General features: G+C 38.0%; 2 protein-coding genes and 1 long non-coding RNA gene across 4 annotated transcripts; all 3 read right to left on the reverse strand.

The window, feature by feature from the left end:
* Nucleotides 1-228: 228 nt before the first annotated feature.
* On the reverse strand, nucleotides 229-3,710 carry TIM8 (translocase inner membrane subunit 8). Its single transcript, XM_088977481.1, has 2 exons — nucleotides 3,524-3,710; nucleotides 229-688 (listed from the first exon to the last, which is right to left on the reverse strand). The coding sequence occupies exons 1-2, from the start codon at nucleotides 3,569-3,571 to the stop codon at nucleotides 500-502; spliced, it is 237 nt and encodes a 78-aa protein (XP_088833607.1). The 5' UTR covers nucleotides 3,572-3,710; the 3' UTR covers nucleotides 229-499.
* A 5,753-nt stretch (nucleotides 3,711-9,463) lies between these two features.
* LOC148862389 (uncharacterized) lies at nucleotides 9,464-12,018 on the reverse strand. Its single transcript, XR_016110722.1, has 2 exons — nucleotides 10,014-12,018; nucleotides 9,464-9,732 (listed from the first exon to the last, which is right to left on the reverse strand). It is a non-coding gene; the product is annotated as an uncharacterized LOC148862389 (long non-coding RNA).
* A 1,446-nt stretch (nucleotides 12,019-13,464) lies between these two features.
* Nucleotides 13,465-15,825, reverse strand: LOC148862390 (uncharacterized). 2 transcript variants are annotated; one of them, XM_088975104.1, is made up of 5 exons: nucleotides 15,702-15,825; nucleotides 15,479-15,576; nucleotides 15,024-15,271; nucleotides 14,663-14,882; nucleotides 13,465-14,564 (listed from the first exon to the last, which is right to left on the reverse strand). In XM_088975104.1, the coding sequence occupies exons 3-5, from the start codon at nucleotides 15,267-15,269 to the stop codon at nucleotides 13,618-13,620; spliced, it is 1,413 nt and encodes a 470-aa protein (XP_088831230.1). In that variant the 5' UTR covers nucleotides 15,270-15,271; nucleotides 15,479-15,576; nucleotides 15,702-15,825; the 3' UTR covers nucleotides 13,465-13,617. The 2 variants fall into 2 exon arrangements, with proteins under 2 accessions (XP_088831230.1, XP_088831229.1); XM_088975103.1 differs by lacking the exon at nucleotides 15,702-15,825 and having other exon boundaries at nucleotides 15,479-15,648.
* Between the last annotated feature and the right edge of the window lie 3,063 nt (nucleotides 15,826-18,888).

Raw genomic sequence — 18,888 nt, forward strand, 5'->3', positions numbered from 1 at the left:
GCAAAAACCATGCAAACACTCCAAGAGCACGGCATCCATCCCCACATCAGTCATCAGGAACATCTCCCCATTAATTTAACACGCATGTAAGGCATTACTGATGTGCGGCTGGATGCTGTGCTCTCGATGTTAGCACAGTTTTTGCTTTCAGGGGACCCAGGGTCCAGGAAACATGGCTTTTCCAAATAACCAAGATTTATGGTGAAGAGAAAGGAACAGAACTAGATCTATGGTGAAGATCGCTTTATCTGAACTATTAATCAGATGGGCTTGACCTCAAGCATTAATTCTCAGTCCAATGTTTGCGTAATAGAAAGACTTGCATTCGACTTCCAGATAACCAGCAAGAAAGCAATAGCTTCTTGCTTACTCTGGAACTACATAAAATTGAATGTCAAATATGGGGAAATAAGAATACATACTCCTGATAATGAACCAACATGCAAAAATGGCCAAAACCTCCTGATTTCATGGTTGGCCAATACTTGGAAAAGAAATATCAATGCATGGACTGGAAACGCTTCATGATGATAAGACTCATGTCCATATACCGCTGAGCACAGTTAGAAAGGCAAGTTGATTCACTAGAACTGAACTTGCTGCCAGGGGTCCCAGTGATGCACTTGTCCCAGCACACATTTGTAAGCTTTGCCACCATCTCATTAACCATGGCCTTTTGCTTCTCTTGCTGCATAGAGAACCATAACAAGTCTCAAGTCAATAGTATGACCGGCTAGTTCTTTAACGATATAATTTAACAATCTTCTATATTCATCATTTGGGAGGACCACTATTCAAACATTGAAACAATATTCTCTTTCTTTTTTCTCTGTTTCTTTCCTTTTATTTATTTGTTTATTTATTATAATAGTAATTTACTAAAATAGACAACAAGAAACCAACTAGAAACATCAAACTACAAATTTTGTTTTTGTTATATATGGTTATACGTCACTTCTCATTCTTCCTGTATAAATGGCAAAAAATGGATGTCGTCTTCGTAATTAGGATCATTGTTGAAGTCTTGCAGGTTTTTTAATGTAGGATAATATGTTTCACCAAAAATGACAACAGACCACCAGACAATACCTAATAGAAGTAGCAGGAAGGATTTATATAAAACTGGAAAAGATCTCTGTTTGCTTGTTTTGAGGCTTGGCTTGAATAAGCCCAATAAAAGGGGATGGACAAAACTCGTGTGACCTATAATATATTAAAACAAAGCCCTCAAATAGGAGAGCTTCTCCTTCAAACATGTGGCTAAGCCTCCCCCACAGTTTTCAAGGCGCCAAGGTGGGGCTAGGCGACAGTGGGGTGCCTTGTCGGCTAGTGGTCTAGGTGATGGATTTTTTTTAAGTAAAAACCACATATCCTATGGTAGTTCCCTAGATTCCATAACCATCTTTCCTTGGTAACTATCCATAATTTTCATAAAAAAATTATAAACATCATGTTAAGTCTAGAAAATCAACATATTTATGAGAAGAAAAAGAAGAAAGAACAGAAAATTCAAAAAATATAGGGGCTGAACCCCTATTTTTGTTATAGGAAATGAAGAAAAGAAAAGGTGGAAGAAGAAATGTGTTGATTAGACAAATTTTCAAGTTCTTCCCATACTTATTGGTTCAGATTAAGTTTTTGAGGGTTCAATAAAAAGAAATTAGTTTTTAAACACAAAAAAAATGTATATTTTTGTTTAATAATATCTATTTCATAATTAAAAACTAAAAAAATAACAATATAAAAGTATTTTATAAGACAGTATACAAAACTGCTTGGTGACTGGTAAGGCGAGCCCCCAAGGGCACCTAGTAACCAAAGCGTCACCTTGAAAACGTTGAAAAAAGGGGCTAAATAAAGTTTAATCTAAAATGAAAATATATGTACATTGGCATGGATCCAACTCTACCTACATCATATTGTTTACCAATTCAGATTAGAACATTAGTTCACATCCTTTAATCACAAATCAATTTTCCGAACTCAATTATAAAACCCAAAACAAAGGCTATCAAGATGTTACTTTTTTCTTTCTTTTTTTTTTGATAAATGCTATCAAGATGTTACATTGCTGTAGGTCCCATTTTCAAGGTAAAATATGCTTTTAATTGCAACTCAAATCTAATTAGTATCCTAAATCAAATAAAAGCCTGGGCTAAACGCTTCAAAACTTACCACATGGATAGTGGATCCCAAACAAAATAGTTACATACAGTTGTCTTGCATTGAGTACAGGGCCATTAGCTAGTTAATAAAATAAGGGAAGGACCAATATGTCGATAAAAACGGTGAAAATGATGCACACATGCCTTTCATTAGTAGAAAATATCATTACATGTTTCATATTAGAAAAGATAACAAAGAATAAGCAAAGAAAAATACCACTACTTTACCATTTTCAATACCTAAGTTCAATTATCTAGAAGCAGTTAAAGATAAAAAAGGATTGGCCATACAATTAGAGAAGAGTGCATAAAGGGGAGATTTGTTTCTACCGGCAAATTCTATGAGTAATTTCTCAATTCCCAAATAGCTTTTCTCATAACAGTAGAAAAGTACATCCGTGTTCCAATGCTTTTTATAACCCGACCCCCCCCCCGGAAAAAAAAAAAAAAAAAAGCAACAATCCAGAGATGAGCCTCCAAATCTGTATTGAGAAGATTAATAATTCATCTCTAATTGTAGTTACTAATGATGTCATCCCACATATCCATAAAAAAAAATAAAAAAAAAAACAACCAGAGGCCATCTTTTGCTCGATTCAATATTTCAATCTATATATACAAACTCCCAACAACCACACAGACGGACAAGCATAAAAGATATCCAACAAATCTTCAACTTATTATAGAAAGAAAGAAAGAAAGAAAGAAAGAAAGAAAGAAAGAAAGAAAGAAAAACGGTGATAACCCCTCGAAATGGCATGGCAATATTAACCTGTGGTACACAATCTGGCTCATATAATTTTTTACAGATTTTGACAGAAGTGTGGCTTCACAATGTAAATTCAAACAACAGAACAGTTTGTTCCTATGGTGGCTATATGGGTTTATATTTTTAAAATCAAGAGTTTCAAAGAAAGATGCCATTAATTTCCTTCACATAATTAAAGTTAAAACAGAAATAATTATGCTGGCATAAAGTAAAATATACAGATTCTAAGAGAACCGGGTACCCAAAAACCAGGATTTCATAAACCCCATTTTTTTTCCTTTTCGGCATTCAGCCCCAAAAGTTCTCGACCTAGCTATTCCAAGTAAAGAAAACTGTCAATGGTCAGTCTCTTTGTGGCTGTTTTTGTTTCTTGTTTTGGCTCTAACCCTGGCTCTTGAGCAGAAGGATTAAATGCGGCGTTCTAACATTAAGATCAGATCAATACGATACGTTAGCATTCGACTATCTTCACTACCTCAGAGATGAAACATTAAGAAATAAACTATAACTATTGTGCATAAAAATACAGAAAAAAAAATACATTGTTGAAGAAAAAGGGAAGAAACAAAAAGGAAGCTCGAGAACATACATCAAGAAACTGCTGCAACTCGGCGGAGTTTAGAGCTGAAGGATCCATTGCAGGTGGTGTTGTTTTGCAGCAAAACACGATAACTCCGACAGTGTGAGACCCTCAGAACAAGAAAACCCTAGAAAACACTTCGTTTTGTTCTGCTTGTTCTCCCGCTTCCCACGAGTGAAATAGGGCGTGGCCGCGTGGGGAGAGGAAAATTTGAAGTAAGAAACTAAAAATTGTCTATCGACTCATTGACTGACTATTGCTGGCTGTTAACTTTTTACTGCCTTGAAGATTTCTAAATTACAATAAGCTGCCTCCTTTTTATTTTGGGCGGACTGATGAGTGTGGGTTGGGCTGTGCTTTTAACTCATCAACCCATATTAACACTTCCTATTTATCCTGAATGGGCGGGGTGGTGTAACCCATCAACCTATTTAGGCCGATTAAGTAATTCTAAAAAGTAATTTTTAGAAGTAATTATCTTAACAACCCTTTAGATTGTTTGGTAATCCGTTTTTTTCAAATCACTTATTATGTTTTTAAGTACTTATTGGGGTAGGAATGTATGGTAAGCTACTTTCCCAATAAGTATTTATATATATACAAAGGACAATTTTAGCCCTCTCAGTCTCATACTTCTTTCTTTTCTTCTTCAGAACCCCTAGAAATCCATTGTTCATCATCTTCCTCACGACGCAGAACCAGGCGGGGGTGAATTCATTCCGATCTCCACCTTCCACCATTCCATCATCCTTGAACAGACGAACTCCCTTTCTCTTACATTCAGAGCTCGACTCCAGCCAGTACTTAATCAATCCATTTCATAGATAAAAATAATTTGTTTTCCTTTCATCTCCTTTCCTCTTGATCAGAATTATTGCTTATATTAGTTTTTTTTCTTTTACTGATAATCGTTCGATATTTATTAAAATGACCATCTTCTGTTTTCATTTCAGAAATTTCTGTCTGCTTTGTTTTTTTATTGCGGTCAGAGATCTGAATCTGAGTACATATATAGAAAGGAATTATTGGTCCAATGAACAGGTACACAACAGGATCGATGGGCACTGATTTGGGAGTTTGTTCTGGGCTTTGGATTTCTACAGCCATTTGGGAGTTTGATTCCTAGAGATATGAATCTGAGAATCTCCACCGCTTTTTGGAATACATCTGAGTACATAATTGGGAGTTTGATTCCAACAGCCATTTTACATGTATTGTAAGAACCTCCACTGCTTTTTTATTCCTATACTGAGAACAGTGTTGGGCATTGTCGTATTTCTGTCGGCTGTATTATACACCCAACTCCATCGGCTGGCTTTTGCTCAGCATCGAACGTTGCTAGTGGACCTGCAACCAAACGCCGCCATTGCTTGTTGTTGCAGGGTTTCGAATAGAAGAAGATGATAAAGTCGAGTGGGGGTAGTTTTGTCATTAAATAAAAAAATAGGGACAGGTTTGTCCCATTCGAATGAAGAAGTACTTCTTCAAAAAGTGCTGAAAAAAAAGCCACATCCATGTCACTTTCTTAAGTACTTTTTTTAATAATAAGTACTTCTTACCCTCTTTTTTACCAAACACCCATAAGTACTTAAAAACCACTTAATGTGTGGTCCCATGTCTTAAAAGAAGTACTTGTTTAAATAAGTACTTCTTTTAAGTGTTCTCAAATAGGGCCTTAATACCCATTTGTGTATAGCATAAAGAGAGCAAATCAGCCCCCACAACGTCCCACAGCACATTCACCGTGTATTAGGAACATCTCTCGATGATGATACTAGAAATGATGATGTCATCATCGGGAGATGCTCACAATACACGGCAAAGATGTGTTGTGGGACGTTGTGGGGGGCAATCGGGTGGGGTGGGGTGGGGTGGGGGGGCTGATTTGAATTCTACCGTAAATGGGTGAGACCCAACCCCATTTAGCATTCACCCAAATCTGATCGCATGCTGTCAATTGATGAAGATTTCATACATTTTCTTTTTTTTTTTTTTTTTTTTGCTTTTTTGGTAATCGGTGTTATGACTATTAATAACTTCCTCCCAACCCCTTTTTTTTTGCAAAGTGCTAGTTGCGAGATTTGATTTCACGTATGCTGGAGTAAAATCAACTAACACACCAACGACCTGTCTCGGTTGATTCATACATATTCATTTAGGCTCAGTTTTGAAAGAGTACAAATACAAATATGTACAGTGCAATTACATAAAAAATAATAAAAATATAAGGTTTTGCATTCTACATATTTTCATTTGTACTCCTTCCAAACTAAGCCTAGGTTTTATTTGTTTGCACTTTGTAAATGCAATTTCATTTGAACTAACACAAAGATTGCAAGTGAGAATATAATATAAATTATGATTTCATTTTACTTTGAGTTTTGTTTTATTTCATATGTACTGCAAATTAAAAAAAAAAAGGGGGGGTAAGGTGAGATCTAAAACAAAAATGAACTATAATTTGTATTCCCATACTTTTACACGACTGCAAACGAAAATGCATTATTAATGAAACGAACATAAGGCTGTGAATGCCTGAATGGTTTCATAGAAAATAAGAGAGAAACAAAAGGTTAGAAGGTTGAAAGGAAACTCCTTAATAAAGTTTCCTTCAACTTTACGCTTATTTCTTATTTTTCTATCAAACCAAATACAGTTTAAGCAACAAATTTTATTAAGAAACATGGGATTGAGATGCCGGATGCACACCTATGCATATCTTCATAGAAATGAAGAGAGAAACAAAAGGTTAGAAAGTTGAAGGGAAACTCCTTAACAAAATTTCCTTCAACTTTATGCTTGTTTCTTATTTTTCTATCAAACCAAATACAGTTTAAGCAACAAATTTTATTAAGAAACATGGGATTGGGATGCCGGATGCACACCTATGCATATCTTCACTGCTCTACATATATTTTATTTTAAATTAAACTTTGTCAAGCCCCTTTGTTAACAAGCAGGAGGCCTGGCCGAGGGGTTATCATTTCTAACCCGGCCCAGACAAGTCTACAAATTTCTGGGCTTGGGCTTGGATTTTTCAGGGCCTGGGCACAAGCAGGTCTGGGCCCAATACTTTAGTCCCAACCCTCAATATATTTATATTTTATATATACTTGCATAAATATGTTTTATTTTACATTGTATGATTTATTATCTATAATATATAGTGAATATTTGCTTTTGGTTTTGGTGCAAGTCATATTGATACAAAAAAAGTCAAGAAGAAAGATAGAGAAAAAGGATATTTCTTGATTCTCTATTTCAACCATTTACAGCCCTTATTTATAATAGGGCAGCGATACAAGGTCGGCTAGTTAAGTTAGAATACAAGGAGGATAGGTACACCAACTTTCGATAGGACTATCTCTCCTAGAATTAAGGAGATAACATTATCTAACATCTCCCCTCAAACTCAATATGTTAATGTGTCAGGCATCTGGAGTTTTCCAACTAGAGCACAAAAGCGAAGAGGAGAGTGAGCTTTGGTAAATATATCGATAGACTGATCCTGGGAAGAGACAGGAACAAGGCGAACAGTACCATCGAGCACATGATGACGAATAAAATGACAATCAGTCTCAATATGCTTAGTGTGCTCATGGAAGACATCGTTGTGGGCAATCTGTATGGCGCTATGATTGTCACAGTAAAGAGAGGTTGCAGATGAATGGGTAAGTCCCATGTCATGGAGTAACCATCGTAACCATAACAGCTCGGAGGTAGTGTCAGCAAGAGCTCGATATTCAGCTTCAGTACTGGAACGAGAGACAACCGTTTACTTCTTACTATGCCAAGATATAAGAGAATCTCCAAGAAAGAAGCAATAACCAGTAGTGGAGCGTCTATCAGTAGGATCACCGGCCCAATCAGCATTAGAGTATGCGATCAACTAAAGAGAGGAAGAACTGGAGTAGTGAAGTCCGTGAAACAAAGTGCCCTTGACATAATGGATGATACGAAGCACAACAGCATAATGAGTAGTGCGAGGGGTAGACATGAACTGACTTACAATATGAACATACACATTATCAGGACGAGTAACAATAAGGTATACAAGACTGCCAACTAGTTGCCGATATAAGGTGTAGTCACTAAGAGGAGTACCACCAGTGGCTGTAAAATGGGCATTAGGCTCAACCGGAGTGTTAACAGTCTTGGTATCAATGAGTCCTGCACGAGAAATAAGATCAGTAGCATACTTGGCCTGAGACAAATAATATCCCGACTGGTCGACCTCAACGCCTAGGAAATAATTGAGGCGACCAAGATCTTTCATTTCAAACTGTTTGCTAAGAAAAGTCTTAAGATCGGAAATACCCTGCAAATCATCGCCAGTAATGATCATGTCATCCACATAAAGGAGGAGAAATCACAACCCTGAGAGGTCTTACGAATGAACAAGGCATGATCATAAGTGCTAGATTTAAAACCAAACTGATAAACAATAGAGCTGAATTTGGAGAACCATGCGCGAGGTGCCTACTTAAGTCCATATAGAGCCTTACAAAGACGACAAACCTGATTAGGGAGGTGATCATAACCAGGAGGGGGCTGCATATAAATCTCTTCAGAAAGATCGCCATTGAGGAAAGCATTCTTAACATCCATCTGAAATAACTACTAGTGCTTAGCTGCAGCAATTGCAATAAGACTACGAATAAATGTGAGACAGGCAACCAGAGCAAAAGTCTCATCATAATCAATGCCATACTCCTGTGTGAATCCTTTAGCTACCAATCTAGCTTTATATCTCTCAACAGAATCATCTGCCCAGGTCTTGATTTTGTAGACCCATTTACAACCAATCACGGATTTATCTGAAGGCAGGTCAACTAAATCCCAAGTGTGAGTGCTTGTAAGAGCTTGAATTTCTTCTGCCATTGCTTTCTGCCATAGTCAGTACTAACCTCGTGATAGGTGCAAAGCTCGTATAAAGATACAATGGTAGAATAACAATGAAAATCACGAAGAATAATGGAAGGTTTAGTGACCCTACCAGAACGACGGAGTGTAGCATCAGAATGGTCAGAGTCAAACTCATCAAGAGCAATCAAGGGCTCAGAAGAGGGTAGAGCGGGAGGATCCACAACCAAGGTAGATGCAGTCAGAGAGGTTACAGGTTGTGCAATATTGTTAGAGCTATCAGGGAAAGAAGGAGTCGGACATGTAGGCAATTCATCAGAAAAAAGCGAAATAGTAGAATCAGTAAAGAGATGTAAAGGTGTCGTGGTAACTCGAAATGGGAAGAGACTTGAGAACATTTTGTATTCCCAAAAGGTAACATGACGAGATATGCGAAGTCGTTGGGAAAGAGGATCCCAACACCGATATCTTTTATGTTCAATACCATACCCAAGAAAATAACATAGACGTGCTTTTGGTTCCAATTTGGTATATTCATGAGGTTGTAATAGAACAAAACAAGCACAACCAAACACATGAAGAGATTGGTAATCAGGGCAATGGCCATACAAACGTTCATAAGGAGAAATGTTACCAATAACAGGAGAGGGAATGCGGTTGATGGTATAAACCGCAGTGAGGGTTGCTTCCCCCCAAAATCGTTCAAGACAAGAGGAAGAGATTAAAAGAGCTCGAACAGTATCAAGAATATGCCTATGTTTTCGTTCTGCACGTCCATTTTGTTGAGAGGTACCGGGACAAGATCTATGAATGATAGTCCCATTTTATGAAAGAAATTGGATAAGGGTAGAATCTCGATATTCCATGGCATTATCAGTGCGAAAAATTTTGATGATAGAGCAAAATTAAGTTTTGATTATAGTGGCAAATTGAATATAAATCACAAGTAGTTCAGATTTATTATGCATGAGATAAATCCATGTATATCGAGAGAAATCATCAATGAAAATCACAAAATAACGCAAACCACTCATGGTATTATGAGGCGAAGGTCCCCAAATATCAGAATGAATAAGATCAAAAGGTGCAGAAGAAACAGAATCACTTGCATTAAAAGGCAAGGCATGATGTTTTGAAAGAGGACATGAAATACAATCAAAGTGAGTTGTTTTAACTGGATCTAAACATCCATTAGAAATTAAAGATCCTAATCTAGAGGTAGAAATGTAACCAAGGCGAGCATGCCAAACACTAGAAGTGACAATAGCAACAAGGTATGGTAATTAGAGAGATGATAGCTCAAACAGTCTCCCAACCTTACGGCTTGTCCCAATGATCTTCCCTGTCCGTGGATCCTGCACAGTACAACCACGACTTGAGAAATGTATTTCAAAACCAAGTTCACATAATTGTCCAACGTATATAAGATTTAGAGATAATTGATGTACCAAAAAAGTGTTAGGAAGTGATAAACGAGGTGTTGAAATGGTTCCTACACTTTTGACAGTTAAGGTGGAACTATCATCAGTATGAACAATTGGTGCAATAGAAGGATGTGTCTTGGAAGTAAAGAGGGATGAATTGGATGTCATATGATTGCAACAGGCAGAATCAAAATACCATGGTGAGGTAGTACCTGGAGTGACGGACAAGACTGAATTAGAAGTCATACTAGAAGCAGGTTGGAGCTGGTGAAGAAGGGCTTGGAGTTCTTGAAGAGAAAATTTTGGAGAGGTGTTATCAGAAGAATCCTCTGTGGCAGCAGCTATAGTAGAACTCGAAGCCTGAGAACCCATGGAAGAGAATTTCTGTTCAGACGCCGTTTTGGCTTGCAATCGGCGGCACTCAGAGATAGTATGATCAGTCTTCTTGTAGTAATTGCAGAAAGTCCATTTTGAAGGTCGAGGAAGTTGAAGTAGTAGGCGTACCCAGAGTGGCGAGAATAGCATTAGTAGATAATAAGGATCTCTCATCTCGAAGTGTTTTTAGTTGAGTTTCTTCAGAGAGCAAATCTTTGATTACAATTTCAAGGGAAGGCAATGGGCTACGATGAAGTAGAGTACCACTAATAGGTTCATATTCATCCCTGAGAGTCATCAGAAGATGCCAAACACGTTGTAATTCAGAGACATAACTGTGAATGGTCTGTTCAGGTAGTTGCTTCATACGATGAAGACGCCTATAGAGCTAAAACTGATGTATATCATCAGAAATAGAATAACGAGCTTGTAGGAAGTCCCATACCTCTTTAGGAGAGTCATATCTGCGAAATTCCAACTTGATGCTTGCAATACAAGTATTGCGAAACCATGTCAATATTTGATGATTTTTCTCATCCTATTTTTCCATTCGTTCAGCAAATTTATCTTCCATTTCATCAGCAATTTTAGTAGGTTTGGGAATCTCACCAGTCACATATCGCCATAAAAGGCGTCCCTTGAGGAAACTGCACATCTCTTGGGACCATAAATCATAATTTGAGCCATCGAAAGTAACAGTGATGGGATGAGAGATATGTTGAATACTTTCAGATGAATCCATGAGAAGAAACACTGAACACGAATCCGGGAAAAAAATACTTAATACTGACTTTGGAAGGCAGGTATTGAACTCAAGAGGCTCGTGTGTTTTATGGTTTCCAAATGGCTATTGAGAATCATACATCAAGGATTCGGCCGAATGGGCCCTCTAATGGATTGACAGTTTGGAATCATACGCGGTAACGCGGAGCATCTGATCGCGTTCGCCTGCGTCGTGGGGACGGCAGCTTCCATAACAAGGATCGGCGCTTTCTTCTTTGATTCTCCGCTGGCGCTTCTGACAGGGAAGCTCGGTGTTCCCACCAAAATCCCATAGAGAGAGGGATTCAATAAATACCATAAGTTATTTTACCAGAAATCCTTGCATGAACATGAACCCTCTCTGAAATGATGAAAGCAACTCCTGTTCCCTGCAATATCCGAAATGGGGGATCTAAATTATGCCCACAAAATCTTCACCCAGATTGGAAACCCAGATATGTTCATCTTGAACACCATGATCAGAGGCTACTCCAGGAATGGCAATCCATCTGAGGCGATCTCTTTTTATTTTTTACTTCATGATTCGCTTTGGTGTTGCAACTGATAACTTCACCTACCCTTTTGTCTTATCAGCCTGTGTTCGCTCGTTGGCACCCGAATTGGGTAGGAGATTTCACGGTGAGATAGTGAAGGTTGGACTCGAATCCGACCTTAGCACTTGCGAAGACACAATGAGAATACATCCATCACAACCCTCCGACCAGCAGTAGAGAAGCAAGCAATCCGAATAATGCAGTGAGAAAGGATGCATCCATCAACACCACAAACCACAGAAGACGCTCTGATACCATGATACAAAAAAAGTCAAGAAGAAAGATAGAGAAAAAGGATATTTCTTGATTTTCTATTTCAAATAAGGCAGGGATACAAGGTCGGCTAGTTAAGTTAGAATACAAGGAGGATAGGTACACCAACTTGAGATAGGACTGTCTCTCCTAGAATTAAGGATAAATACTAACACATATAATGTTAGCTATTTTTTACTCTATACATGTGTACATACTCTTGCACTAGAGTATATAATAAAAATATTAGTACTAGGGCTGATCATTTCAGCCCAGCCCCGGATAAACCATTTTATGTTATATTATATTTTATATATAAATATTATAATATAACACTTATTGTATATATTATATATCATATTTTATAATGTATAAAATAAATTTATATACATATTATATATCATTTAGTATAAAATTATTATATATATATATATATAATATTTTATATACAAAAAACATAGACGAAGAACCAAGCCCGACTTGGCCATGATCACTCCTAATTAATACCCTTTTAACTTAATATGCCTTGTATGTGGATACCCATTACGCTAGCATTGCTTTTATTTTCAACAATTGGCACAGGTAAAATGCTCAGTAAGAAGCCTACCGCAGTGCTAGCAGTTAGCATTCATTATCAAATTTTGCAGAGTTTATTGATCTAAGCCAATTTTTAAATATATAGAAGAATTACTTTTTTTTCTTTATAATAAAAAAAGACTGAATTACGGAAGGAAGGATGATACAAATACAACAACTAGGGTTGAACACAGAACTGCTTGGGGAGAAAAAAGTTCAATTCAACCTGCCTACATGTGAATGTTGACCGGGACCCACTCTATCAACATGGCAACTAATTCCTATTCCTAATTCCTGTTAGACTTTCTGATGGGTGCATCTTTGCACGATTACTGGTTTCTGCAATGGAATGATGTACCCTATTACTCTGTACTGCGTTGCAGAGAATTACGCATTTACAATTCAGTAAATGGCAGATAAATTAGATTAGATTACCCCCTTCCAAATCCAATCAACGGATTCCCCTTATTGACAGTTAAAAACACTCTATTCACCATCATTGTCCACCAACAAACCCTTGTTTTGTTTACATTTGATTTGCAGTGACCGCACATTAACGGCTATATGCATGACTTTTTCTGAATACTAATTTTCAAACATTTGAACAACCTGAAGACCCCCAGAAAGAAAGCCGATGACTTTTCCTCCAAGCCCAAGCCCCCAGGTCCCCAAGACTGCAGGTCAGGTGCAGGTGAGGCAGTCAGTAGGATAGAGAATGACTTATATTAATACACTAAAGCACAATAGAAGAAAAAAAAATTCAAAAAAGAAATATATATTGGCGTTTCTGTGGTCTTTCTTCTTGCTTCTACTCCCACAGAGAGGAGCATTAATGGAGAAGACAATACCATTAATTTTCTGACCACAAACTTAAAGCTTGTGTTTATCACTGCATTTGTTTGTTCTTGAGCCTGCTCCTTCATTCAATGCTACCTCATCTGCCCACGCCACACCCTCTGTTCCCTCTCTCGTTTCTGCAACCCTTCCTCAGATTTCAATTAATGCCTTATTTTTTTCTCATTTATTTTACCACATGTTGTATGAGTAATCTCTCTCTCTCTCTCTCTCTCTCTCTCTCTCTCTCTCTCTCGATGGTAGATTCTACCAAATTTTGGAAAACATCCAAGTAAAAAAAAAAAAAAAAGGAAGAAAGGAAATTGCTGTAACTATGGAGCGGTGAAAACAGCCTTCACCAGGCAAAAACACACAAGGCAACCGATCAAGCAAAGCTTGCATAAGAAGATGATTATGTATTTCAAATAGATGATTTGAGTATATCTTTATTCTTTTTTTTTCTTCACAACTTTAGATCTTTGAACTTTGCGCTAGCTGATGACACCTCTTGTTCTGTTATTGTTGAGACTGGAGCTGAGGCTTGCTTTGAGGCTTCCTCCATCTGGGGTGTTGTTGGAGTTGATGATGGAGGCCTCATGGGTGGGGCTGCACACACTGGAATCACTGATCGAATATGAACCGCTGGGGCGATGTTCTGTGCATGGAATCTTCTGGTGTGGAGGATTCTCGGAACTGAAGGAGCCACTCTTCCTACTGGAGCTGGTGCCAGTGGAGGAGAAAGAGGTCCAAAATGACTAGTTGTTATCTGGGTTTGTTGCCGAGTGTGGTCAGTACTAGAAGTGTTGAGCTTTCCAGATCGAGGAAGTGCAAATGGCTTATGATAGTCGATGACTTCTGGCCCGAAGCCACAATTCGACTTTGCACTTCCGAGATCCTTTTCAATAATTTTCTCTGTGACATCTGGTTTTCCACCAAGCCACTTTTCTTCATCCTTCTGGTGCTTTTCCACTGGAGGTGGGACCTCTTGCAACTTGACCTGTGTTCTGCTCTTAACTTGTACTACGGTAGACCTGTTGGATGAGTAGAGAGATGGATGGGTTTCCCTGGTTGGAGTTGGCGTTGGCGGTAACATCTTAGAAGATGTGAGTGGAATAGATGGGGGCAGAAGAGCTAAGAAGCAGTTCTTTCTCTGTTTCTGTTGCTGGGCTGGGCAAGTTAGGGAGAAATCCGATACTGGACCAATAGACATCCATTTCTGATACTGCAATAAGTTATGAGAAGAAGAACTAGAGGTACTGTCCCTATAACTCAATAGCTCTCTTCTTCTTGCTTGGGTCTGATCCCTCTGTTCTTGATCCTTCTTCTTCATCCTTCTTCTTACCTGTTCCTGCTCTTCGCCGTTGTCGCTACGTTTTCTTGTCAGCAGAGATGAAGAACCAAAGTTCGGCACTGCACAGAATGACATGATCATGATCACAAACGGCAAAAAAGATAAAAGTAAATAATTGTAAGCTCGCATAAAACAAACTATGGGAAACAGAATTTACTTTGTTTTAAAGCGGACCAAGCAGACATGGCGGCATTCTTCTCAGCTTGCTTCTTCGTTTTCGCTGGTTCGCCCGTGAAACTCATATCCGCAAGCTCTACAGTGCACGTGAAAACGGGTACATGACCAGGACCTGATCTGACGGTGGTGTAAACAGGGAGTTTCAGGCCAGCTCTATGAGCCGCTTCTTGTAGAAGGTTCTTGTAAACTCCAGTCTCATCCTTTTATGAAGGAAAAGAGAAAAAAAAAAAAAAAAAAGAAGCAACAAAAGACAAAGGGACATTCTTTAATACCCTAAAAAGAATGTAAAGAAAACAAGCCCAACCTTTATCATTTGTTGTTTTGTTTCTTAGGGAACTTACAAGAACTTTTGCAGCCAGAGACCTTGAAGGACCCCTTGTGGATAGGATGTTGAGGGCTACCTCAGCTGCTGCGTGCTCTGCCTGCCGTAGCGTCGTGCAATAGCTCGGCCCTTCAAAGATCTCGCCATTGAAATTCACAGAAGCTTTGAATCTAGGTGCATGATCAGGCCCTTCTCTGATACATGCATAAGAAGGGAGGTTGAAACAGCTTCTCTGTGCCAACTCTTGCAACTGGTTCTTATACATTCCTGCCATGAACAAACAATCCAAAACAAACCTATTACATATCATATAATCTACAGTGGGCACATTATACATCGTCCAAATCAGACAAAGAATGAGAAAACGAGTATCAAACACCAGAAGAGCCCATCACCCCCCCCCCCCCCTCAAAAAAAAAAAAAAAAGCCGAGAAAAGCAACATGCAATATTGCAAGTACTCGAAGAGAACCCACCTGTCACCTACAAAAGATGGAGAAAATGAAGAACCGGAAAGGATTCTCTCACTTCTTCATGATCATGTCTTCTTGTGGCTCAGGAAACAAGTATAGATCTGTTGAGAAAGAAAAGAGAAGAAATACAAGCTGAGCGAGGTGAAAAATCTCAGGATGAACTTAGAAGTTAGAACCTAATATTTTGGTGGTCTGTGTTATTTATTTGTTTTGTTTATTGAGTTACCCAATAGGAGAAGATGGACTCTTTGGTTGTTTTCAAGTTTAACACACGCTTTCCGAATACACAGTAAAACCCAGCACCTAGAGGCCGAAGAATAGCCAAGCCATTCCCCCTCAAGCACCCCCCCCCCCCAACAGCTCTCACCATTAATGAAAGCATTTATGGCGTTGTAAATCACCCCTTCTTTGGTATTATAAAATTGGACCTTCGAAAAAGAAAAGAAAAGAAAAGAAAAGGCTAAGCTTGGTCTTCGGGGTCATAAACAGCAAAAATTTAAATGTCAATTGTCAATGGCTCGTATAAGATTCCCTTAGCCTAAAGGTCAACATAAAAAAGGGGGGGTCTTACTCCATAGCTTCTAATTAACGGCATTGGCCATTAGTTCTCGTGCCAATGATCCAATCAAAGGGAGAGACTGTTCGTGTTTGTTTTATTGGGCAGTTACAGTAGTCTGTGTCCAGCAAAGCAACTTTTTTGCCTTGGTATTTAGGTGGGCCCCACTGGTAATACATGGGGTGGGTCAGGGTATTATTAGAGTTGAAAATAAATAGTATTCTAGCACAAATCATGTAGTTCAATGCTTTCGTTGGTATCCATTAAGTAGTCCTTTATCCCAAATAATGAGCTCTTCTGCATGACATGATTTGTCATTTGTCATAGGCTCATAGCGGCCTTCATGATGCCTTGACGGTTGAAGCCTTTTTATGATGAAAAGTTCAACCGATAAATTTGTTTATATGCTTTCAAAGTGACCAGAAAAACTGGAAAATAGCAAGCTTAGAGTAATTAAGCTCCCAATCAAAGAGAGTACTAATTAACGTCGTTAATTGTTTAGGGGAAAACCATTCAACAGACAATTCAAGATGAAACATATGTATTTCAATTGCATGAAGAGAGGGAATTTGATTAAAAATAATCTAAACTGTTTTTTAATAATAATAATAATAATAATAATAATAATAATAATAATAATGTGTAGTGTGCACCATTTGATAATGCCCGTCTTCCTGGTAACAATGAACCCAATATTGATACAATGAGAGGGAACTGTGAGTTCTGGGAGTGCACATTGCTTGGTGATGGGTCTCACGTTAATAATGGATGGGGTTAAATTTCATGCAACAGCCGGCAGCTAAGGGAGGAGAGATGTAACCATATGGTGGAACACCCCTATGATGAACATGCACACGGATCGGAGAAGAGAACCTGTTCATACCACAAATTGGATGCATGTGACATCAGTTGTGACTAGGCCATAATTATTATAGCAAGAGGTGTCTGTGTTGACAAAACAAACCAGCCAACAGGCAGGCAGGCACATCTCTTATAAAGAAAGGATTGTAGTTGGTGAACATATATTAGCAATCAGGCGAGTCAATTAAACAAAACCAACGCCTTCACCTGTCCATTGGACTGGATTTGGTCCAATCCTATTTCGTCCAATGTGAATCTATTATAAATGAACCAGGTTCAATCCAATCCAAAGAATAATTTGAACCATTTTGAACCGGTCCAATTCAATGTTTGGACCGTCCAATTTGTTCAAATTCATTTTAATTTAGATTGGTTTCAACCCAAACCCTGCCCATTGACACCTATATTCTTATCTTATATGAATGAACCGGATATTAGCCTATTCTAACCAAATCCAATATAAATTTATTACAGACAGACCACATCCAGTCCAATCTAATAAATATTTTGGACCGAATTGGTCCAATCCACTGTCTTTTTGGTCCATCCAATCCATCCAAATTGATTTTGGCAGTCCATTGACACCCTTAGACACAGGTCATGGGGCTTGACAACATTATACTTTCCGAGGGCCACGATATCCAAGTTTCACTCAGTTGGCAAAGTTGCACCTGGAAATTTTCACTTACAAGGAAAAAAATAATGAACGAACCAATCAAACTGAATATGGACATTTGCAACGACTGCCTAGTTTTTCGCAAAAGAAAAATAAGGCAACTTAAGGAGTTGAAGTGTTGAGAAAATTTGAAAACATATCAGGACAATGAGTAAACTACAACAAATCTATTCCCAATAGACAAAAAAAAAAAAATTGATGCTTCATCAAATGGGAATGAAAAGAATGTCAAACAGACATAAATACTTGGGAGCTAAAGCTCATCATGGGGAAGCATAGAATTCAAAATACCAAAAAGCTAATTGATAGTTAAATGTACACGTAATGAGCTGGAAAGGCAAGCTCCTCATTCACGCTGGTAGAACCACACTGATTAAATCGGTAGCACAAGCTCTACCTACCCATTTATATGGGAGTTGCTACATTCTGCAAGGAACACTAAAAATTGGACAAAAAACAGAGTTTTGGTGGCAAGGTACCAAACACAAAGAAACCCTACACACCATTAAAATGGGAAAAGATATGTAAACCAAAAACAAAGCAAAGGGTGCATTGGGTTTTAGATTGAGTGAGCAAATGAACAAAACAGTGTTCAATAGCATCTCCTAAATCAACCAAAAACTTCGTGGGCTCAAATCATAGAAACAAATACTTTGTCAAGAAACTCCATCTTTGAAGTATGGAGTGAGAGCCATTATTCACAATAGTGGAAACATGCCTTGCATATATTAAGAGGTAAAACAAAATATTTTTGGGAAATCAAAGATGGAAGGAGGCATTCCTCATAAAAGCATGGTGCTAACATAGTAGAAGAAGATATCAGCGTATGTGAGTTTTTAAACTCTTTAAGGCAAGTTGATTGATCAAAACTTCACAGGCTTTTGAAGAAAATATCACTTGGCACATTAAAAAAGAAATTCCAAGCAGAAGGGAAGGAGACAAATTATTGTGAAAATGGAACAAAAGTGTAGAATATACTGTGAATAGAGGCTTTCTCAAGAAGTAACCCCAATCTTCAGGTGTGCATTTTAAATGGATGCAGATTTGGAAAACCAAAAATTCTCACAGGTTTTGGTTATTTACATGGAAGTTATTGCACGAAGTATGGACAAAAGAAAAACAAAATTCGAGACAAAATGCTAGAGATGACTTGTGTACTCTATGCTCAATACAAGGATAGACATTCATGCATCTCTTTTTTAATGTGCGTTTGCAAAAGCTGTTTGAATCCAAGCTTAAATTGGCATTAGTCCAGATCAAATAAATATGGAGAACTTGAAGCAAATAAAAGAACAATGACAATAACATAAAACCAAGAAC

Source organism: Nelumbo lutea, chromosome 3 (genome assembly GCF_056320005.1).
Source record: "Nelumbo lutea isolate HS-2025 chromosome 3, American lotus-T2T, whole genome shotgun sequence".
Classification (NCBI taxonomy): domain Eukaryota; kingdom Viridiplantae; phylum Streptophyta; class Magnoliopsida; order Proteales; family Nelumbonaceae; genus Nelumbo; species Nelumbo lutea.

Coding starts and splice junctions, on each gene's coding strand:
- LOC148862390 (XM_088975104.1), bottom strand. CDS start 15,269: ATGTATAAGAACCAGTTGCAAGAGTTGGCACAGAGAAGCTGTTTCAAC. Junction 14,883..15,023: donor CTCTGGCTGCAAAAGTTCTT/GTAAGTTCCCTA, acceptor CCTTCATAAAAG/GATGAGACTGGAGTTTACAA. Junction 14,565..14,662: donor TTGGTCCGCTTTAAAACAAA/GTAAATTCTGTT, acceptor CATTCTGTGCAG/TGCCGAACTTTGGTTCTTCA.
- TIM8 (XM_088977481.1), bottom strand. CDS start 3,571: ATGGATCCTTCAGCTCTAAACTCCGCCGAGTTGCAGCAGTTTCTTGAT. Junction 689..3,523: donor AGTTGCAGCAGTTTCTTGAT/GTATGTTCTCGA, acceptor TTCTCTATGCAG/CAAGAGAAGCAAAAGGCCAT.